This window comes from Pararge aegeria, chromosome 25, assembly GCF_905163445.1.
Source record: "Pararge aegeria chromosome 25, ilParAegt1.1, whole genome shotgun sequence".
Taxonomy (NCBI): Eukaryota; Metazoa; Arthropoda; class Insecta; order Lepidoptera; family Nymphalidae; genus Pararge; species Pararge aegeria.
This window is the reverse complement of record NC_053204.1, coordinates 10,055,927-10,081,503: the sequence shown is the minus strand read 5'-3', so window position 1 is coordinate 10,081,503 and position 25,577 is coordinate 10,055,927. Positions and strand designations below refer to the sequence as shown.

General features: G+C 36.7%; 1 protein-coding gene across 2 annotated transcripts in view; it reads left to right on the top strand.

The window, feature by feature from the left end:
* The window catches only part of LOC120634824 (nephrin), a 391,882-nt gene that overhangs the window by 28,103 nt on the left and 338,202 nt on the right, over nt 1–25,577 (top strand). For both annotated transcript variants that reach the window (XM_039905648.1, XM_039905647.1), the window contains exon 3: nt 16,185–16,334. In XM_039905648.1, the coding sequence (XP_039761582.1) occupies nt 16,185–16,334 (150 nt within the window). The remainder of the gene's footprint in view (nt 1–16,184; nt 16,335–25,577) is intronic.

The window sequence follows — 25,577 nt, the reverse complement described above, 5'->3', positions numbered from 1 at the left end:
AGCATCCTCTGGTTGCATTATGTGCTTCCCCAAAAGAGTGCTGCGTTTATGCATCAGCGCGGGGCAGGAACAGATCAAATGCAGCGGCGTCTCCGCGGCCTCCTTACTCTACATAGATCTGTGTCCTGCCCAGTATGAGATATAAATACTTGAGGATATGCTATTTATAACTCTTACATTGCACCCTCCCAGTTACACCCATTGATGAATAGTTTTATAAAATAGTAGATCTATCTCTTCGCACAATAAACCGGCGTGCAAATGTGCGAAAGACATATCCTCGATCGCCTTTTATGTAAATCTTTTCTTTAATGGCTCGGGTTATATTAGTGGGGATTGAGAATCTGTTTGACAATCGGTTGAATGCGATTCAAGTGTGGAAGTAAGCCGAAAACTATTTTTCGCAGTTTCGCACTCGTCAAGTCCCAGCATTAATACGGGAATTATCCGGGTGAGTGATGACCGATTCCCGCCGCCCGTACTCCGGGGATCCGTTTGAGTATGATTGAATGGGCTTCACTAGTTAATCTGTCTGTTGATTTACGCTCACATAGCTCCCGCTAATACTATTATTTGCTTCTTATTAATAATAGTACTATTACTAATGGGAATTATACTAGTAATGTAGCGTCATAGCTATTGAAAAAAAAAAGCTACGATAGCTTCTATCTATAGCTGAGTAAAGCTTCGGGGGGAACAGTTTCCGATACCCTGCACGGAGTTATATGCATTTTAAAATATACTATTATAAAATATAAGAATGCAGGCATTCAAAGAAAAAACAGATATTATATCAATCTTGACTAAATGGTTATCGGACAAAGAGAAATGTCTAAGTTACCTTGAATGTAAATTTGCGTAAGATTTTCTTAATTATTCATTAATTTTTGAAATGCAATATAAAATAATCTTTGCTTAAGGATGCTAGATGACTAGATGAAGCGGTGATAGCGGATTGGTTAGGAGCTCGACCTTACTTTCTGGGAGCCTAGTTCGACTCCCAGCACGCCTCTAACTTTTCTAAGTTATGTGCGTTTTAAGTAAGTAATTGAAATAACACTAGCTTCAACGGTAACGGAAAAAATCTTGAGGAAACCTGCATGCCTGAGAGTTCTAAACAATGATCTCAAAGGTGTGTGGAGTCCACAAAACCGCACTGGGCTAGCGTGGTGGACTACGGCCTTAACCCCTTCTCATTGTGGAAGGAGACCAGGGCTCTGTAGTGGGTTGATATTATGAGGAATTACTGATTATTTTTGTTATGCTTAATTTAGGAAAAAAATGCATAGAAAAGCGGAAATCAAAAACGGTAGCTAAAGTTAACAGCTACGTAACACATTAGGGTTTTGATTACGTTCTGAAACCAAATCCGTTCATGTCACGCTTTTCAGCAAATAAATATCATTTGCTTTAATTTTAATGAAAAATATCTGGAGGAAACCTGAATACCTGAAAGTTCTCCATAATTTTCTCAAAGGCGTGTGAAGTCCACCAATCCGCACTTGTCTAGCGTGGTGGACTAACGTCTACAATCCTTACGTACGGCCCTTGTCATTCTGAGAGTAGACGCTATAGTCGATCGGTAATGGATTGATATTGGTAGTTATTTTGATTAAATTAGATTTAGTTACTTCCAAACGAATTTGGTATTAAGATATCTTTTGACCTCATGGAAGATAAGTGAAGATAAAAAACATTTGAAAACGCATAGTTGTTTGTCACTTAATGTGTTATCTTTAAAAGCTGTCAAAATGCTTGACATTATCTTTTAAGTGATGTGAGTCGTTGACGTTAACCTTTGTTTATGACTGTCCGATTGATACCATTTTTGCGCTGTAAGTTGTAAAGCTGATACAAGAGTCCATGCAACTTAAAGTTGAATTACTTAAATGACTATAAAATTATCTGACTTCATATTCTAAAATGTGCCTATTTGAATAATGAAATGTTTGACTTTACGATATTTGACGGCCGATTGGCGCAGTGGGCAGCGACCCTGCTTTTGATTCCCACAACTGAAAAATGTTTGTGTAATAAAAATGAATGCTTTTCAGTGTCTGATTTCATCTGTATATTATATATATATTATAAGTGTTTATGTATATTTTTGATAAAGATATTCATCAGCCATCTTAGTACCTACTCATAACACACGCTACGCTTACTTTGGGGCAAGATGGCTATGGGTGTATTGTCGTAATATATTTATTTACATAGACAGGGTCATCACAGTGTTAAGGACCTAAGGGTCCTACTGTGGCACAGTAGGACTCTTAGGTCCTTAACGATTGCTGTATCTAGACGGCTCCGTCGGACCTCTGTACTATCCTTAATCTGCGATAATACACACGACATTTTATTATTATTTGCTTCCATTATATTTTCGGCATGAAAACCCAGGGGCTAAGGTTATGGTGAGCAAATATGCTATCGTATTCCGATCTCTCTGCAAATAAGACCCTCGTCACATCAAATAGTAGCATGAGGCCGATTGGAGGCCGACGACCAACTTTCTTCCGTTCAATCACATTTCTACAGGATTTCAGAGATCCTTTCGTAACGGGACCCTTTTTAGAACGAAATAAAATTCAAAATTCAAAATTCATTTATTTCAAGTAGGAGCTTTAAAAGAGTGCTTGACTACAATCACCTGATGGTAAGCGATGATGCAGCCTAAGGTAGAGCGCGCTTGCCTAGAAGATGCCTATTCGCTCTTGATTTGAAGGTACTCATATACTACGACTACTCATGTACCCATGTGCTAAAGGTAACCTACCTCTTAAGCTGCGATTGGGGCTTAGCTATGATAGTAAGATATACCTATAAGTTTTTTTGGTAGGTTATAATGATTATCTTATGCCCGTTTTCACTAACGACAGACAAAGCATTGCCTAAATAAATAACTAAGGAGATTCCTAGGCATACATCAACCGTTCACCAATAGTTACTCGTATAAGAGTTGGTGAAACGTTTTTTTTGTATCGACATTGCCTATATCATTAGGCATTCGATTAAGGCGATGCCCTAGGTTTAGTAAAAACCGAAGACTATCCTATAGTCTTCGGTTTTTACTAGTGCACATTTTTTTTGCTACAATTTGTATGTATTTCTAGTACACTATGTGATCGAAGTTTATATATTATGCTACCACTTCGTTGATAAAGTGGTAAGCATGAAGGCCGATAGGCGCAGGGGGAGCGACCCGGCTTTCTGAGCCCAAGGCCGTGGGTTCGATTCCCACAACTGGAAATTGTTTGTGTGATGAACATAAATGTTTTTCAGTGTCTGGCTGTTTATATGTGTATAAAACGTATTTATGTGTATTATATTCATAAAAATATTCATCAGCTATCTCAGTACCCATAACACAAGCTACGCTTACTTTGGGACTAAATGGCGATGTGTGTCGTAAAAAAAAAGCATGTCCAACTACATATCATCATCATCATCATCATCATCATCACATCAACCCAATTCCCACTACAGAGCACAGGTCTCCTGCCACAATAAGGAGTTATGGCCGTAGTCCACCACGCTGGCCCAGCGTGGATTGGTGGACTCCACACACCCTTGAAAACATTATGTCGAACTCACAGGCATGCAGGTCTCCTCACGATGTTTTCCTTAACTGTTGAAGCAAGTGATATTTGAATTACTTAAAACGCACATAACTTAGTAAAGTAAGAGCTGCGTACTGGGATACGAACTCTGCCCCGTGAAAGTGAAGTTAAGCTCCTACCCAAAATAGTCTGTGAAAATTTATTGACTTTTTTTTTAAAACCTCGTAGGCAATCTTAACTGAACGCTGAATCGCATAGCGGCACGACTATGTCGTTAGGGAAACTAGCCACAGTTGAATCATCTCACAAGACCAGACCAGTTAAAATTCAGTAATTATAAATTTAAAGTCTGCCCTTATCGAGGTCGAATTTACGCCCTTACAAAACCACAACGCTCAGTACTGCACAAGGGAAGTCAACAAAGATGATAAAATAAATAAAATAATGATACTAAGGAACCATTGATCAGCAAGCGACTCGCTCTTAACTCACCCTAATCAATATCGCCGGGATGTCAACGTAATTGACTTAAAAAACTTCCAACGAGACTAAATACTGAAAAAAACTTGCCTCGTTCGGTATATTTCTTGATATCTGTTTCCATTATCCGTTAAGCTACGATTAATTTTATTTAAATAAACGCATGGAGTGTAAGAATCAGAAATTTCGTGTATGGTGGGAGGCTTCGGCCGTGGCAAGTTACCACCCTACCGACCTAATAGGGTTCTGATACCATGACAAAAACCAAATATCTAGTTATACCGCTACCATCTTAGATTGCATTATTACTTACCACAGGATGAGATTCAACTCTCAAATTCAAAAGAAATTAATACTAAATTTAATAAATAAAAAAAATAAAAAAATTGAACTCAAAGAATTAAATGCCCAACCTTATTCGCAGATATCGGATATAGAACTTGGATTAAGATTACTAAGCTGCAGAATAATTAATTATAATATTTAATATTCAATTAAATCACCGGAATGAGCCCGCAGACTCTGACAATACAAAGTGTACACTGTTTTTTAAATATAAGCGTTGACTAAAGCTAACTTCAGGGTGTCGGTTTTTTGTGACGGTGTGCGCGCGCATCGTAAAAATTTACCCTCATCATCTTTCCCTAACGCGTCAATAGTAGTATAACTTCAAAAAATAAAATAATTGTAGGGCAACAGGCTACGTAACGTAACTAAGTGCGATACTTGATTGCAAGACTATTAAAGAAATTACTAAACTAAAGCTATATTTTTAGCAGCTTTTCCATTTATAAGTTCACAAGAAGCACAAATACGTTAGGCGGGGCCCTAACAATCTTTTTTCCGCTTCCACAGCGTCAACATATTATTCAATTATCGGAAGCTGTCTTTTATAAAAGTTTTTCAAAACGACCGATGTCAATGGAGAAGAACTTTCCGCCTTACGTCGATGTTTTGCCGAGTTTTTTCTTTCGAAAGTAAAGTTTACGACGTCATCGGGGCCTTTCGTATTTTCCTAGAGATCAATTTACTTATTCCTTCACTTCAGCTGAATCTCGAGATTTTTTAGCCTAATATCACACTTTTAGGGTTCCGTAAGTATTTTTCAACCATTTCAAAATTCATTTATTTCAAGTAGGCCTACTTTATAAGCACTTTTGAAACGTCAAGTATGTCTGTTTATAGTGACTCTAGCACCGATTCGGAAAGCAGATTCTATCGCTTCTCCGAAACTCAGTAGTTGCTCTTTTCCAACATCAACTTTTCCAATGATTTTTCTATCTTACGGGAGATAAGAGCGAAGCTGGATACTTCCAATCTACCTTGTCATTAAGAAATTAATCGAATGTATGTATTTCGAATTTATTAGTGTAGGCCTGTTCTCCCACTGCATGCGACATCGAACTGTGTGGATTCAATTCGAACGGGTTACTTTTTTCACGCTGTCCTTCCATCGCATTTGTAGATTTACTTTACTGCGGTTTCCTAACCATAGATTCCATTGCAGCAGAAGTTTGCGGCAAGATTTTCGGGTTATATGCTCAGGCCGGGCATACTTCCATTTGAGATGCGCTACTTGTTTCGTTATATCTAAAACTTTGCCATGTGACACTTCAAATGACAGCACTTTTCGAATATCAGAGCGTTTAAAACACTCTCCACTACTCACTTAATATTCTCACGTTATGCTACGTTCATTAATAAGGTCTATATAAAAGAATGATTACCACACTTATCCACCAGTAATTTTATAAGGCAATGTGAACTACTTAAATTGCAATTTCATTATAAAGTAGGATTATTAAGTCATTGTAGTAAGATAATATGAAATGACATAAACACTTTCAATTAGCATATTATTTTCAAGCTAAATAATTTTCGTCTTACTTTCATGACCTACAGTGTCTAAACAACTAACTATTCCTTGATTGAAGTATGCAAAGTGAAATAACTGTAGGGTTTAAAGAGTCAGCAATAATTTTCGTAACAATCTTACGGGTCCAAAATTTTATTTTTGTTTCCTTATTTCTTATTATCTGTACAAAACCCTCGGTGCGCAAATCTCGCTCGCACTTAGCCGTTTTTTTGCTAGGAAAAATTGCCTTATAAAAGTAAATTAAGTTTGATTAAACAACAAATAGATTCTCGTAGAAATTTAGCTGGATCATTAATTTATATCTTCTAAATAATGTGTGTGCCATATTTTTAGGAGTTTTGTGTAGTGACATAAAACTTATTTTTAAGGAACTTCAACATTTGATGAAGATATTCTTAAGAAATAAACACCTTTTTTTTGTTGTCTATGTTGTCCGCTCGATGTTATGTCTCTTTCTCTCTTTTCTTCTTCTATCACTGTATTACTTCTTCCATATACTTTTATACAGACTTTTACTGCCCTGTTGGCAGTTAGATTCTCTACCTTTTTTCACATCCAACTTTCTGCTTTATTTCGTTTCCAACCAGTATGCAGTAAAACAGTGTCTGTGTGTGTATAACACATACTCGGATCAACGTGATCTAAAAGGCTATGTATACAATGGCTATATATATATATATACCATGAACATTCATTGTATATTTTCACCGTTAATATTGACTTCCCAACTGAAAATATGAAATTGTTATTGACATTGCAAAAGTTATGTTTACACAATATTAAAAACCCAGCATTTCGCAATTAAATAATCCTTTTACATTGTTTGCCGCCATTTATATTAGAACCTTTTCATTTCAGTTTTTTCAATATAATTCCCTATTCAACACATTCTAAAGGAGACTTCATGACCTTTTTTACCGTCTAGGTAGCCATTTTTTTAATAGTACCATATAAATTCCTTTAAATTTAAAATTATCATCGTCAACTTAATAGAGTTTTGTCCCACCTTTCGAATTTAAATTCCACAGCTGGGCAAAGGTTTCTTTATGACGTAGCACACTCTTTTTTTCTTTTATTTACTTTATACCTTATTATAAACTCTTTTTATCGTCATATATCTATTCCTGACCCACTAAAGAGCCCGGGCCTCCTCTAAGAATTAGAAGAGTTTTTACATCTTCTTTACCATAAAATTCTTGATTCGGTGCTTTTAAAATATTACTGTGAAATTACAAGGGCTTCAATTCTCTTATTCAAACAATTTGAACTTTACTCAAGACTAATACCGTATACCGAATAGACTTAATAATAGAGTTTTTAACAATAATCACTATAAATGTTTGTATATTTACCTACTCTGTATTCAAACCGGAATAATTTAATTTTCATAACACGGTCCATATATTCGTGATAAAAAATCGTAATGTCTTTCGACGTAGTGCAATGGAAACAAATCAAGAAACAGGTTTAATATAGATTATACATTGAAAGGAATCATGTATAATTTGTGCCTAGAAAAAGATTGACATGAAAAATACCCAATAAACATTCCAAGATACGTTCTACCAGACGAGATTATACTTGTACCCGTTATTATAAGAAGGAACCTAACACACGTCATTATAGACCGGGAACTTGACAATTATAGTGTACACTATAAATAACCTATAAGAACTAAAATAAACATTCAAAAATAAACCCTATGTGTTCGGGGATAAAGCAAAAAATAGTTTTTCCAATAAATAATAAGATACGTCTACAAGTAGCAGAAAGTATTTCACTAATATCAGAAACGTACATAAAATGAACCTTATGTTAAAAAGTAAAGCTGAATTTTAATATTCATAAAAGTAAATTGTAAGAGTGAACACTATAAAGCACTCGCTCAAAGGAAGTAGCAATCAAATGCATTCTTATTTTCTAGTGTGTAAAGGTGAAATTTGAATGTAAATAACAGAGACTAGAATCTAGTGATGTGTAACATCATCGATAGTTACAAACAGGACCGGGACAACCTCTTATTGCTTTTGAATTTAGAACACGTTGTGGTCTACCGTCGGTTTAATCGAAAGTTATTAGCGATTTTATTACGCTAGTGCTGGCATAAAATCGATATGCTTTTGTTTCGCGTACGGGATGTCGCTTTTAAATCATAGGAATTTACCACGCGCCGCTTGGCTGGGTAAAAATGTACGGTGCTTTTTGATTTTCGAATTATGTACCGGAAAACATTTTTAGCTTCTGTACAACTGGTTATTCGAAAATCGAAATATAAAAATGAATATTTTAGTTTATTTAGAGCGTATGCGAATAATTTGTTTACTCTCCTTTTTTAGTATAGAATGTTTTTAATAGATTGTCGAGGTGGAAATACATTTTGTTATCGAGTTAGTTACCCTATTGAATACATTTCAGTAGCATGTTGATTAACAGTTTGGAATAATAATTGGAGCTATTGAGCTAAGCCTGATATTAATAATCAATTTACTCCCTGAACTGATGACAGTTCAGTCGATACCTTAATTGCTTGTTTACTAAAAAGGCATTGGACTTTAATATACGATAATAGCAATTTGGAAATAAAATAAAATAAATAAATAAATATACTACGACAATACGCACATCGCCATCTAACCCCAAAATAAGCGTAGCTTGTGTTACGGGTACAAAGATGACTGATGAATATTTTTTTCAATATACCTAAATACTTTTTTATGTTCATCACACAATAATCCCAGAGCAGCCTGTCCACAGCGGCAATAAGCCAGTAAAATAACTGAACACGTTATTACGATACCATAATAGACAGCATATTAACTTAGGAACCAATCTTGATTTTTGGCATAGAGTTAGTTATCATCTTCTCATCACATCAACCCATTACTGGCCCACTACAGAGCACGGATCTCCTCCCACAATGAGAAGGGGTCAAGGCCGTAGTCCACCACGCTGGCCCAGTGCGGATTGGTGTACTCCACACACCTTTGAAAATACTATGCAGAACTCTCAGGCATGCAGGTTTCCTCACGATGTTTTCCTTCGAAGCAAGTGATATTTATTTATTTATTAGGAGCACAAACAACATGCGTATTACACGTTTTTTAATTCATGCATATTTCATGCATATTAAACTTAGCACACAAAAACATGGACTGATATGCACGTCAATTACAAGTGCACATAGCATTGACAAAGCGTCGTGTAAACTTAGTTAGCAAAATATTTAACAATAAATTTAACTCACCGATAAGTGTTTGGTGAGTTTTTTCCTTCAATCTGTGGGTGAGTCATGGAAGATATCGATGCCAGGTATCTTTTTAGATAACCTATTGTATTTCGCACATATACGTAGGTATAATAGGCGCTTGTTCTCCGAGATGGGATGTATTAAATGGTATATGAAAACATTTGTGGATTTGCAACTTCTGGTGTACCGGTGCGGACAGTCAGAGATATACGATTGAGAAGGTTGTTACATTTAATTTTTTATTGTAATATTTTATGTATAAAACACAGGTCAAGAATATCCCGCCTGTTTCGAATTATTATTATTTGAATGTCTTAAAACGCACTTAGCCCCCGAATGCCCTGCAACCGCTCTCTAAACGTTCTTATGGGATTTGTAAAATAGCGTAATATAAGCGGGCGAAGAAGACTGACAACCGCTGGCAGTGGAATAAAAAAAAAAGATTCTGCGACTAAAGATGCGCCCACGACCGCGGTTGGGTAGTTCTCGAGATCCCTTACGACGTAAATCTCGTATCGCGTACCCATTTTTTTCATACAAGCTTAACGTTCAAAGAAAACCTTATCCAGCCGTTCGGGGAGCCGCGTAAGCCCGAGTACACACGCAAGTGACAATTGAAATAACAAACAGACTGGTTAATTTGAGCGTACTTGCGCCATGTGAATCCTACGCTTAAGGCTGACAGTGTAAACTATGTTTAAAATTACTATACAAGTCATAAGCATAAGCGTTTCGCATATTAATCTTTTAGGCCTCTGGGGCTATGAGTATTTTTGTAAAATTTTACTTTAAAGCTAGGAAGATAGGAAATAATTAATATGAAAAATAAAAAGTATTGATCTGGAGGTATTGGCGCGCCTTTATGACAAAATATGTTTGGGGCAATTTTATTTTGTACCTATGTAACATATAAACTTGCAGTGCAGTACACTAGACTACACAAAATAAGCAATTCATTTAAAGGAAATTGTATACAAATTTACAATAAATTACCGGTTGATATCTTGGGGATGTCACTAAAGAAGTTCAAAGTTTGTATTAAGCGAAAGCTTATAGAAAAGTCCTATTATAGTATAAAGGATTACGTAAACGATAAAAAAGCTTGGGTGTAAACATTTGCTCTAACCAGGTTGCTTCTTAAATATTTTCTAATGACAATGTGAGATGGTGATAACAAAAAGAACACCCGGCTAAGTTTGTTGTGGGCTTCTTCTTAGACCAGGGCGCGATTGGAACCCTCGTAGCATTAGTTTTAAGTTTACGATTGTAGTTATCGCCATCACTACTCACTGCTATGTACACATTTTGTATATAATAACGCATCAAAAGTGCCATCTATGTGCCTATTTGAATAAAGAAATATTTGACTTTGACTTTGACTATTATGTAGTAAGTAATGTTTAATGCAAATAAATAAATTGGCTTTTGTGCAATTTATTTTATTCAATTAATGAATTTCTGCAATTTAAGCCTCAGCCTCAGATTGTTTATATATAATTGACCAAATTTTGTATGTTGGGGTTGCCTGACCGGATATGTTGCGACTTTTTATTGTGTTAAGAACATTTTATCACATATTCATACAAATAAATACATTTCAATTCACGTTTTCACTTAAGTCCAGGGCTGCAGACATGGCAGGATAGTTGCCGGTAACTTGCTAACCGTTCATAAAAACCATTTATATTATATGCTTATTTGCATTTTACTGATATAAAAGGAATTTACTAATTTTGGCATCGGCGGTAGGAGAGCCGCAGCTTAGTGCCTGTATTACGTTTTTATATGTCTCCATTCTAAATTCCAAGTAAACATAGTTTTTACGTGAAAGAGAAACAAACATTTTTACTTCAATACAAACTTTTGCATTTATAGATAATATTAGTAGGATAGGAAGTATAGATTCGCTTGCACCAACCTACTATTTCGCAATTGCAACAAATTTTTGTCCTTTATCTTATGAATTGCGCCACGCAAACCGCCAGGAGCGTTCACCCCTGTAGAGTTTGTCGCGTCGCCTTATAAGAACCACTCGTCGCCCACTCAGCTCCTATAGTATTAGCCGATGAAGAGTTCTTTGTCTTCCTTTTCCTTGAAGAAATCAACGCTTTATACTCTCATTTTTCTTGGGATTAACCTTCCACTTCGCTATGTCGCCCTGGTAACTAGATTATAAAATAAGTATGGCAGGGCAGTTATTTTGGAGCTTCCCTACCCTTTCGTTTTTAGAGAATACGTTAAGTCTTGTCTTGGATTTTAATCTTCTACTGTGCTATGACGCCATGGTAGCTTGATTGAAAAAATACGTTTGGCAGGTCAGTTCTTTTGGAGCTTTCCTCCCCTTCCGTTTTTCAGAGAATACGTCAAGTCTCGTCTTGGATTTTAATCTTCTACTTTGCTATGACACCTTGGTAGCTTGATTGAAAAAATACGTTTGGCAGGTCAGTTCTTTTAGAGCTTACCTCCCCTTCTGCTTTTGAGAGAATACGTGAAGTCTCCTTTTGGATTTTAATCTTCTACTTTGCTATGACGCCTTGGTAGCTTGATTGAAATGATTCGTTTGGCAGGTCAATTCTTTTAGAGCTTACCTCCCCTTCTGCTTTTGAGAGAATACGTGAAGTCTCCTTTTGGATTTTAATCTTCTACTTTGCTATGACGCCTTGGTAGCTTGATTGAAATGATTCGTTTGGCAGGTCAATTCTTTTAGAGATTATCTCCTCTTCCGTTTTTAGAGAATACGTTAAGGGTTGCCATTACTTTTAATCTTCTACTTTGCTATATCGGCCTGGTAACTAGATCGATAAGATACTTTTGAAGAGTATATTCTTTTAGAAGTTTTTCTTTAAACTTTAAGGTTGTACGACAGATTTCATTTCATTTCATTTGCGAGAGTTCAAAAAATTTCAAACAGGCAAAATTCAAATATGTTCAAATCGAACTGCAATTTTTTTTCTTCTTCTATTTCAAAGTTTATAAAGAAAAAAAACAAAAAAAATTACGTTCCTCATTCAGTCATTTCTTTTAAGAAAAAGTCATAAGATCCGAAAAATATCCCTAACGTCGATTCAAAGTTTGCTTACAGAATTTACAGGAAGTTTCTTGTGAGCTTCTCGTAGTTCTTCATAAGTTTTAGTTTATGATGGAAAATATTGAATGCACGCATCAAAAGAGCTTACAATAGGTCAGTTTGAATAATTTAAGTTTTGAATTTAACTTGAAAACGCTGGCATGGTCTTTATAATAAAAACAAATATGACATGATAATATTATCATCATGAAATGGAGAGAGCTATGCTCAGAGTATCTCTACGTGATCAAATCAGAAATGCGGAGATCCGTAGAAGAACCAGAGTTACACACATAGCTCTACGAGTCGCGAAGCTTAAGTGGCAATGGGCGGGGCACATAGTTCGGAGAAAGGATGGCCGCTGGGTTCCTATGGTGCTGGAATGGCAGCCGCTCACTGGTGGATGTAGACAGTAAGCGCGCGCAAGTAGCTGCTGGATCCAAACGGCGCAAAGCCGTGGAATTTGGAACTTCTTACAAAAGACCTAGTCCAGCAGTGGACGTCCATCGGTTGATATGATAATGATAATAATTATAAACTCACTATTGGCCCACTGCAAAGCACGGGTCTCCACTCAGAATGAGAAGAGTTTAAGCTGCAGTCCGCCACGCTGTCCAGTGCGGATTGGTGGGCTCCACACACCTTTGAGAACGTTATGGAGACTCGATCATTTCCTTCACCTTCCAAGCAAGATTCCTTCTATTTAAATGGACAAAATTTAAAACGCACATAACTCCGAAATAATAGAGATGCGTGCTGGGGATCGAACTCTGTTCCCCCAATAGCGAGGCCGAAGCCTTAACCACGAGAAAAGATGGAAACCCCACATTAAATAAATCAAAGGAAATATAACATAAGACGGAAATGTCGTTATTTAAAAAAAAATGTAGCGGCTTTCATCGCCCCATGCATATGTATAAGGGCGTCGGTTCCGGAGTCGCTCACGTCCCGTCGAGAGCACTCCGCTCACGTGAGAGCAGACACACATCTCGTGTGATACATCTTTTATATTCATTATGTATAGTACGTGCCGTGAACTTGCTAAGGTACTTTCATTTGGCGGACGGAAATCTTTCTGATATCACTAATTTATCATACGTAGATAATAGTACATTACTGCTGTAGCCATTATAAGAGGTAAACGTAAGTTCGTCAATGCCTATAAAACAAAAAAAAGTTACTTCACAGTTAAATCAATTTATTAAATTTTTTTTTAATATTTGTTTGTAAACAACTCTAGGCTCGTTTACGTCAGACAATCGAACCACAGAGTATTCCATCTTAGACAGACCACAGACTACAATACGATAATACATTTGGTAAAACTTAGTTGTGGCCAAGGCTTGTATAGTCCTTTTCTCACACATGTTTTCACTTTTACGCATTTAGTCAAATAAATATTGCAGTATTTTTATAAAGTGGGTAAATAAATAAACTTTTGACTATTGTTTAACATTTTTAATTTGCTTGGACTACATACTATAAAAAAGATTAACAGGTCGGGTCACAATTCGTTTTTCCGTTATAAAGTAAATAAAGTAAATAATTAGCCTTATAAAAATGCTCTTCGAAGCATGGGGGAGGACAGGCATTTTTCTACCCTCAGGTTTTTGTATAAAAAAAGCTCAGTATCCAACAATTTACCCCGATCAAAGAATTGACCCCAGAATCTCTAAATCCGTCGTCAAACTTGCCATCGAGCAGGCAGTTAATCCTTCTATTACTTTTTAAATTAAACCAACCGAGAATAGAATCTCGATATCTTTTACTCCTCCAACTCATAAACGATAAATATTATTTTTTACTGGCAATAGTATACTCGGCCGGACAGTGACAAAGGTGAAGCTTTAAACTTAATTAATTAAATATACTACGGCATCTAGCCCCAAAGAAATAGCTTGTTATTGGTACCTAAATGCTTATAATGTACAGAGAAACACTCACTAAAAACATTCATGTTCTTTATACAAACATTTTTCATTTGTGGGAATCGTACCGACGGCCTTGCACTCGGAAAGTAGGGTCACTGTCTGCGCGAATCTGCCTTCATTTCACTCAGCGTGCTATGAAGAGACGTATGCTTGGAACTCCTTTGAAGGACACGGAACAAAGTAATGTCTCAAAGCACCAAAGTAACCGACGTAGCTCTTGAGGTCTAACACGCTCAGGTGCGAGTGGGCCAGTCACCTTTGTCGGGTGGACCGCTGGGCATTGGGCCGAAAGGTCCTCGAATGGCAAGAGGAGTGTAACGCGCCCCCCGAATAGGGGGTGCGATGACTTTCGGACAGTGGCATGCATCCATTAGACGCAGAAGGCTTAAAAGAGGCCTATGGTGATGGTGATGAATAGTAAACCATTTTTTCTATTCATTCATTCCCTCATCATTTCTTAGCATCATCATCATAACATCAACCCATTACCGACTTCACTATGAGAAGGGGTTAAGGCCGTAGTCCACCACGCTGGCCCACGCTTAAAAGGATTCTGAGTGCAAAAATTGAATTCCAAATATATTAGCTGTTAACTACCCCTCCGGTGCTATAAAAAGGGAGAGGCTGATCTGATTACAGCGGACAATTGAAATCTCCTCCGGGACATATCGGATACACTCAGCATCTATTCGATTGGCTGGGCTGAACTTTTATTTCGATGCTTTTTTTATAATTGAAAAATCTTTTTTGTAGCGAAACTGAATTTTGTGTTCCATTTTACGAGCGCTGTCTGGCCTAACTGCCTCGTGGAACTGGCGGTTAGCAGTTTCAATTAAACCACGAAGGCCTAAGTTCAGTTCCATTTACTTCACTTCAACAATTTTGAAGATATTTATATCTACTACTGGCGCGTTAGAGAAAAATTATGAGAGTAAATTTCTACTCTTATAATTTTTCTAAGTTATGTGCGTTGTAAGCAATTTAAATATCACTTGCTTGAACGGTGAAAGAAAACATCCTGAGGAAACCTACAAGCCTGAGAGTTTCTTCATAATTCAAATTCAAATTCAAAAATGTTTTATTCATGTAGGGCACTTATGAAGCGTTCATACATTTAACATGTTACACTAATAATATTGATGGTGATAGCTGCATTGGTTAACTTAAAACTAAAGCTAGGAGGGTTCTAAACGCGCCCTGGTCTAAGAAGAGCCCACAAAAATCTTAGCTAGGTTTTTTTTTTGTTATCACCATCTTACAGTCTAGTTAATGATGAGCTAAGTTAGAGCAATTTATACCCAAGCTTTTTTATCATACATGTTATCCTTAATAGTATAATAGGATTTTTCTATAAGCTTACGCTTTATATAAACTATGAACTTATTGATTGACATCTCAAGGATTTCATCTGGTAGTTTGTTATAAAAAGATATACAATTACCCTTAAATGAATTACTAATTAAATGCAGCCTAGTAAACTGCACTACAAGTTTATTTTTACTTCTAATATTAATATTGTTACAGTCTATTTTCTTTTTAAAGTTTGTTATATTTTTATGTACATAAATTAAATTTTCAAAAATGTGTTGATTATGCACCGTCATAATTTTAGCTGCTTTAAATATATATCTTAAAGACTCTCTTGGGTCCATTTAATATATTGTTCGAGCATCCCTCTTCTGCAGTGCAAAAATGGAATCAATATCAGCAGCATTACCCCATAATATTATGCCGTAGGACATAATGCTGTAAAACTAAAATAAACAAGCCTGACAGTTTCTACATCTGTCATACTACGTACCTATTTAACCGCGTATGATGTAGAGCTAATGTTCTCAAAGGCGTGTCGAGTCCGCCAATCCGCACTGGGCTAACGTGGTGGACTCAGGCCTTAATCCCTTCTCATTGTGTTAGGAGAATCGTGCTCTGTAGTTGGCCGGTAATGTGTTGATATGTTTCAGTGTACACTGCTGATTGTATTTGATTTCTTGGTCCTAAATATTTTTTCTTTATTTTGTTCCAGCACTCTCGATGGTCAGTGGTGTGCAGCAGCAGTATTTCCGGGTGGCGCCGCGAAGTTTACGGGTTCAGGAGGGCTCCGAAGCGGTTTTGGAGTGTGCGGTTGCCAACTTGGGTGGTCAAGTGCAGTGGGCTAAGGACGGGTTTGCTCTTGGTGAGTAGCATTAAATAATAGATAAAAAAATATACTATGACCATAGAATTGAGAACATCCAGAACCTTCATTTAGCCAGTCAAAGTGAAATATTTCTTTATGCAAATAGGCACGGCACATAGATGGCACTTTTGATGCGTACATTACGTGTAAAATATGACATAGGAGTGAGTTGATGGCGATAAACAAAATCGTCAACTTAAAACTAAAGCTACGAGGGTTCCAAACGCACCCTGGTCTAACAAGAAGCCCACAACAAACTTAGCCGGTTGTGATTTCTTTTATTTTATCACCATCTCACATTGTCCTTTTGAAAACTAATTAAAGAAACAACCTGGTTAGAGCAATAATTTACACCCAAGCATATTTATCGTTAACGTAGTCCTTAATACTATAATAGGACTTTTCTATAAGTCTTCGTTTAATACAAACTTTGAACTTTTTCAGAGACATCTCCAATATATCAACTGGTAATTTATTTTAAAATTGTATATTATAATTTCCTTTAAATGAATTACTTATTTTATGTAGTCTAGTATATTGCACTGCATACTGCATGATGTTGTGTCCGAAAACAGTGAACACGCCCCGCGCATGATTTCATACCCGCGGAATGTTGCTAAAACACTAATTTTTTTAGAGGTAAAATAATTGCTGTCATCTGCTAAATAAAATGAGAGGATAAACCGCCTTTTGAGAAACACTACTAAAGTGGAGTGGTTCTTGATGTACCAGTATTAGTCGTGTACACGGTTTCTGTATTTTCTTAATTCTATGTTTACGACGATACACACATGAACGCCAAGCCCCAAAGTAAGCGTAGCTTGCGTTATGGGTGACTGATGAATATTTTATGAATAATATACATATATATTTATTATATACAGACAAAGACCTACAAATAATCATTTAAAGAAGGTCCTTTCATATTGCGGGAGTAGATAAAGTCTTGTATGTAACTGTTTATAATTAGGTATTAGTTTGTGTTTTAATATCATTAACAGTTGCATAAATAACTATTAAAACGCGTATCTCAGTTAAAGCTAAAGTCTTAACTGCTAGTTAGCTTAAACCGCTTTTTTGTTTTAAAAGTGTGTGTGTGACAAAACTTGAATTTTTATTCACTTTGCTATTCACAATTGATCCGTTTGAAAATATAAATAAATTGATTGTGCCACTAGCTGGCGTATAAGTCAAGAAGCGTGGAGTATATGACATATCTTCTTCTCAGTCGGTTCGCTCTTGTCAGAGCGGTCGTGGTCGTCATTTCAGGGTTGTGACGCGCTTGACTATTCATCGCCAATCCTCTGGCAGCTGCCTTTCTAGCACACTCATGTAAGGGGACAGCCACTGCAGCTTTTATTCGGTCAGCCCATCTCATGGGCGATCTTCCACGTGATCTGGTGCCCTCGATTCTTCCTTGGACAACCAGACGTTCAATGGAGTCGTTGTCTCTTCTGGATACGTGACCAAAGAACGTGAGAATACGAGCCTGTACTATGGAGGATAGACGTTGCGTGATGCCGAGTTCTTCAAGAATGGCCTTATTGGTCTGGAATGCATTCCAAGGTATTCTTAGCCTTCTTCTCCAGCACCACATCTCAAAAACATATTTCTTCTTTTTACTCACTCTCCCGCAGGGTCAACGTCTCCGAAGCATACAGGAATTTTCGTGGCTTTGGTTATGTTAAGGTTCCTCCATATTTTCTTCAACTTATATATGACACATACTTACGACCAATCCAAATTATTATTTTTAAATAGCGGACACAGACTTCTGACGTAAGCGTTACTTCCGTCAGAAAAAAATCTGAGTTACTCCCTCGTCGCGCCGAAAGAAGTAAACGCGTTTTACTTCAAAAAGTGTGACGTTACCCAAAAAAAAAAAATGCTGACACTTTCATCTACGATATCCTCTTAATCTGTTCAACATCGTCGCATGTCAGTTATCATTTTTGGCACGTCATTTATCAAAACGCCCGACCTTCCGATCTGATGTATTTTAGCAAGTATGTTTCGGATATCTATAGATAATTTTTTTCGACGAACCTCAAAAAGGAGATAACAATAAGTTTTGAAGGCTTCGTACCTGAAGGTAGTTGTAAAGCTTTTTGTGACAGCTCGTCTGCGCCATGTTTATTTCGGTTGCCAACCCGCATTGCCGATTCCGGTCTGAAAGGCACGGTTGCCGGTTAAGCAAGTTTTCGGGGTAGTGCATCTAAAATTACCTTATCCTCAATATAATCCAGCAAAAAGGTTGGCTGTCTTCTCAAACAATTCATTTTGTCTGGCTATTACTTTGTATAGCTAATAAATTTCCGGACTGTAACAAAAATCTACCGCTAATTAAATTCAAGCGAGTAATTTTTGAAACTCTCATCAAAAAAACTATTATTTATTACAAACAAATCTATATTAATTAGTAAATTCCAATTTATAACTTGGTTATAGCCTAGCGACTTAAAAATAAAAATATGTACCATCCCTATCCCTACTAATATTATCAATGTCTAAGTTCGTTTGTTACGCTTTCACGCAAAAACTACCTAACCGATCCTCATGAAACTTTGTACACATATTCTTGGAAGTGTAAGAAGTAATATAGGATACTTTTTATCCCGACATTAAGTTCGGTTCCGGAGAGGGGATGAAAGTGTTGGACGACTTTACACCATAACTCCGACAAATTATAACCGATTTAAATAATTATTTTTGTACTTTAGAGGTTATAATATGCGTTTAATTTTGCCCAAACTGTGGTTAGATATAGAGGACAGCGAACTCCTCAGCGGACAGCAGCTAACCCCTCATTTAAGGCTTAACGACACTGAATACTTTAATTTTTTTTAGAACTACAACTAAACAAAAAACAAAAACAAACGCAGACGAAGTCGCGGGCAACAGCTGGTACAAAATAAAACCTTAGCAGAAACGCGTTTGGCATACCTAACGGTTCTGTATATCCATGATGGTGTACGGAACCCTAAAAAACAACATTAAAACCGCCTCGTGTAGCAGCGTCGTTTGTTCAGTTTTCAATGAAAATAACCCGGGATATCTCCAATCAAAAGGGTTGTCTCACAAAGAAAACGAAGCCTTTCCAATTTGAATCGGTATTCCGAACGTTTAGAAATGTCCAACATTTTTTCCTTATTAAATTTTTTTATAATTTTAATTGACGGACAGAGCAGATGGTTAAGTGAATAACTATTTTCATGGCATGCCAAGAACACGTTCTGCAACGTGTTGTCCTGTGTCCATCAGCTAAGTCCATCAGACCGGAGCACAGAAGAATGGACATGGAAGAATGTTATGAGATGTCTCTCAATAAGTTCAAAGTTTATATAAAACGTAGCTTACAGAAAAATCCTATTATAATATTAAGGATTACTTAAACGATAAAAAAGCTTGGACGTGAATTGCTCTAGCTTCATAGCTTAATATAAATTTACTGGAAGATGGTAATAACAAAAAAAAAATTACCCGGCTAAGTTTGTTGTGGGCTCTTCTTAGACCAGGGCGCATTTGGAACCCTCGTAGCTTTAGATTTAAGTTGGCGAACGAAGTTATCACCATCCCGTTACAATTATCTAAACAAATATGTATGAACGCTTCATAAGTGCCTGTGATAGGCCTACGTGAATAAAGAAATTTTGAATTTGAATTTTTTTTTTATTTTATGTTGTTGTGTCAGAAATAAGCATGGTTGTAGTACTAGAACATAACAGTTTCAGCGATTTAATAAAAATGATGATTTTTTTTTAATATAATGTAACAACCAACAGTAGACACATTGTGACTTTCTAATTTTGTTTTGTAATGAGTAACATGCCAAGACAAAACCTCTATGTTAGGAGTATCATTGCAACGTATCGGTTGTCTACCAGAGTGCCTTGTGTGAGACTTTCTACCTACTTTATTTATTCGACCGCGTCAAAGTCAACTACGATTTATATGGAATCGAAAGAGCGCCATCTAGTGTCAACATAGGGAAACAGTACTGTAACTTTGCTATGAGACATTCACACATCATCATATTGACCCATTACCGGCCCACTACAGGGCACGGGTCTCCTCCCACAATGAGAAGGGGCTAAGGCCGTAGTCCACGCTGGCTCAGTGCGGATTGGTGGATCACATGCCTTTGAGAACATTATGTAGAACTCTCAGGCATACAAGTTTCCAGCGACTCCAACTCAGCCCCCCGAAAGTGCAGTCGACCCACTGCGCTATCACCGCTTCCATTCACACGTATTTGGTATTAAATTGCTAATATTCCCTAAGGAATTTGATGTTTTTCCAGGATCAAAGTATCCCATATTACTCTTCTTCCTTTCAACCAACTCTGCCAAAAATCAAGTCGTTTTGTTGCTCATATATTATAGTGAAGAACAAACAAACAAACACTCTCATATTTCTAATATTTGTATTGATTAGTTAGAGGGTAGTTCTTAAATGACCAGCGAAACGAGGTAGGCTGTCTGGTTTGTTGTTCTTGGACATTTCTAAACAGTCAGGTTATAGGCACCCCAATCAGGAGAGACAATGGGTGTATACTGTATAAATAAACGAGGCACGGGCGATTGATTGAGACACGTTGTAGACGGATTGACGTGATATAGGTGCCTATGTATATACTTCTGACACGGTACAAGTCATAAGAGCAAGGCGGTGTGCGGATAAACCTAATATAATAAGGAAGGTTTGGAAATAACCCTATATTCCCCTTACTTAAGCCCTTGACTACAATCTCACTGGGCAATAGCAGTCCGAGATAGTAGCGGACTAAACTTTTAGGAGTAGGTATATCAGTTATATTAGTTCCGTAATCGATTTTTACGCTGCATCGTACTACATCGCTACACGTCGTTGTCGGTAGGGTGACTAACTAAAACTATCTATGGCTAAAGTAGACCAAGACGGCTAGCATGGGCAAGAGACAATTATCCCCAGGGGAAGGATAAGAATCTATCTTCTCCCACGGCTTTATCAACTCTCAGAGCACTAATAATAATCGAAATAATATCCAAATAATATATGTGTAGTAATAAACGGGGGTAAAGTTTTATTTCTCTATCATTTATTCTTTTATTATTCTTAACAATGCTTAAAAGTTAAATAAAAAACACTATTAAAAAATTCCATTATCCGCTTGCGGGGCTTTTGATTGCCCAAGCAACCGGCAGTCAGGGCTCCAGAGTGAGGAACCTCCTGACAATACGCGCCGTCAAACGGGGGTAAACTTCTCCTATGCCATGTTCCCGTGCTTTAGCAGGTAGACACGTTAACTAAATCTTTTGTCGGGGATATAGTCGGGGGATAATTGTCACTACAAACAGGTTCCGCTTATAAAGTATGCCTATTAAACAAAATTTTGTTTCCTTATTTCAGTTTATTTTAAAATTCAAATCGCTTCAGTGCGTGACATAAAACCGATATCACTGTTTATATCGCGACGAATGTATCGCCACTCAAAGTTGTGTCTCAGTTACGCGGGGGATGAACAGCCCCTAACGCACTTGTTACGTAATTAACTATTAGCACTGACATGCCGGGATACCATGTCAAAGTTGAAACTGATCTCGGATACCACAGATAACACGTACTCGTCGGATCGTGTCAACAGATGGACACTGGATATTATTAACTAAGTTTATTATGTGTTCGAAGGGGTTATACCCTAGTGGTTAGGACTTCGGGTTTACTTCCGAGGGGTTGAGTTTGAGCCGCGGCACGCTTTTCTAACTTTCCTAAGTTATGTGAGTTTTATGCATTTGAATATCCCTTGCTTTAACTTTTATTAAGGACTCCGTCAACGATAAAATGCTTGTTAACTTTGAGTGTGTTAACAGATGGACACTGAATGTGTTTGTATATTCATTGTCCTTAGCTACAGTATTCACTTTACTTACTCTGTAGTACCTAATATTATCTGCCTCCATCTTTTCTTAGATTTGTGACGCCGAATAAGTCTTTTGATGGCTAAAAATTGAAGATCGTCCGTCAATAATTACAAAAAAAAATGGCATTGTTGTAGGAGAATTAAAAAAAAATATACAACATTTTATTTTATAATAAGTGGAGTCAGTATTTCCGACTGAATTCTTAACGTTAAGGACTTAATTAAAGGATATTCTTTTATGGTCATTCCAATTTAAAAGAAGTATCTAATCTACTGAAGTAATGTAGCTTAATTATTTTTATTTCACCAGCACGCGCTTCTGAACATTTCCCGACTTCAAAACAGCTTACAAAATCGTTTTGCAAACAACAATCCAGTTTCCCGGGCAAGATTGTATCCTCTTAATTACAGTAATTAGATGAATAATTCAATTATCCGGAAAATTTAATCTTATTAAGCTCAATTACCTAACTTTGCCCGGCTCTTGTCAATAGAGGAATTAGGTGTTAATATTGTTACAAATCCTTTATAAACAAACTTTGATGTCCGGTATTAACTTCGCACGCCATAGTTTTGTTATTTCTATCGTTATCTTCACGTCAACCAATGGATATTTCCAGTTGTGGGACGTACCTATATATTTTGTAGGGAGTTTCCAGAGGCTCCCAGCGACTCTTTTGATATCGTCTGATCATCTGCCCGTCTGCCCACCTTGGGGGCCGACCAACGCTTTGTTTATCGGTGCGAGTTTCCAATTCCAGCACCTCGGGATCCCAACGTCCGTCAGTTTTCATTGCATGGTACACGACCACAGCTAGACCACAGATAAGAGACATTTGAGAATTTTTTTTTTTTTTTTTACAATTTATTAAAAAAATTGTATAACGTTTATATTGGAAAAGAGCAACTGCAGAGTCTCTTGCCGGCTTCTTCCCGGTGGAATCTGCTTTCTGAACAGACGGTAAAGTCACTACAAACAGACAGACTTGACGTTTCAAAAGTAATTTTTTAAAGGAAATTGTATACAATTTCCACATTACATTTACATTAAAGATGTCGCTGAAAAAGTTCAAAGTTTGTGTTAAACGTAAGCGTATAGAAATGTCCTATTATAGTATTATGGAATAGGTCAATGATAAAAATGTGTGTGTTCGAAGGGCTGATACCCTAGTGGTTAGGACTTCGGGCTTACTTTCAAGGGCCTGAGTTCAAACCGCGGCACGCACTTCTATTTTTTTTAAGTTATGTGCCATTTATACATTTGAATATCACTTGCTTTAACTTTTATTAATTACTACGTCAACGATAAAAATGCTTGGGTGATAATTATTGCTCTAACCAGATAGCTTCTTTAATAGTTTTAAGTGACAATCTGAGATGGTCATAACAAAAGAAAAACAACCAGCTTAGTTTGTTGTGGGATTCTTCGTAGACCAGGGCGCGTTTGGAACCCGTGTAGCTTTAGTTTTAAGACGCCATCAATTCACTTATATGTTATATTTTGCATGTAATGTAAGCATCAAAAGTGCCATATATGTGCCTATTTGAATAAAGAAGTATTTGACTTTGACTTTGACTGTGAAAAATAGAAATTTTAATGGATACATTTTGTTAGGTCTTTCTACTAAAGGTGAGTAGGTAAAAGGAGTGACCAAGGCTTAGTTTTACTCCATACTTCAGGTAAAAATGGTATTCCTAGTGAGTCATAGAATAGCATTGATAAAAAAGCAAGTTGCGTGATAATGACTTCATGGTGATAAATGATAATTCATAAATTGATAACCATAAAATTGATAATTTGATAACTGTGTAATTTACCACCTTGAAGTTCACGGTTTCTATTGTACCTATAAGATTATTTTTGTCTTTAAATTCCACTATAATAGAAGTAAAATCCATTTTAAAACGCATCTTGAAGTCGGAAAACGAAGAAATCGGTTCGGTTAAATTTCTTGAAATTTAGTGTTTTTTTTTTTTGAATAGTAGTACAGCTTTTTGTGACAGAACGTCCGGTGAAGTAGAACCGCAATTCTTAGTCTTAAATGCGTGGTTGCTGTTGTAGTTAAAAAAAAATATATATACTACGACAATGCACACATCGCCATCAAGCCCCAAAGTAAGTGTTACTTGTGTTATGGGTACTAAGATGACTGATGAATATTTTTATGAATAATATACATTAATATTTAGAATATACATATAAACACCCAGACACTCAAAAATATTCATGCTCATCACACAAACATTTCCCAGTAGTGGGAATCGAACCCACGGGCCTTGGATACAGAAAGCAGGGTTGCGCCAATCTGCCATCAATAATGAATAAATGAATGAAATAATGAAAAGAATGAATGAATAAAATAATGTTCTCAAAGGTGTGGCCAGCGTAGTGGACTACGGCCTTAACCCCGTTTTTTTGGCTCATTGTGGCAGGACCCGTGCCGTTTGTGGTTTGATATGAGGACGATGATGATGACTGAGCAGTAATTAAGTCAGTCCAAATTAAACCCTTAATTAAGGTTCACCTAAAAACGCAAAACTACACTCGAAACTTGGAAATTTCAAAACACTCAAAAGCTTTTACATGAAATACAGCGAAAATTCTCTTGATACTTGGATCCTGTTACTTCCAAAGACTACGCAGGTCAATGTTAGCTGGCCATCCCGAGCTATTTAACTCGAATTTTTCCAGTTAAAATTAAGCTAGTCCAACTAAAAGTTATGCGGTGTTCACGCATCGGCGGCCCGACTTGCCCAGCGCATCGTAAACCGCAAAAAGTGGGCGAAATTTTTCTTTTTTTTTTGTTGTTATTCAGCTCCGTTTTGTGAAGAGAAAATACCTGTGCATGTATCGCAAAGTTTTGTCCGCAACACTTTCATGTCTAAAAGTTTGTCTGTTAAGTTTATCAGTTACCTGATTACGATAGTAATTAAAATCTAGCGCATGCGGTTGATATTAGTAGTAGTACCTAGAGCTCATCCGGAGTACCTACTACAGCCGTTCTTAGTTCTGCCGCTAAGCAGAATCATTGCAATGCTGTGTTCCGGTCGGAAGGACATGGGTGCCATTGTTATTATAGCCACATTTTTTTGTGGTATTTTCATAAATATATATACTACAACAATACACAAACCGCCATCTAGCCCCAAAATAAGCGTAGCTTGTATTAAGAAAACAAAAATACTTGATATTTATTTTAATGATTATATAAAAAAACAGATAAGAAATTAATCGGAAATAAAAACAGACATGTAAAATATACTTATTTTTATTGACAAAACTAGAAGGCACATTTAATGATGTACAGGAATATGATTACGTACCTAACTATGATAAGCCA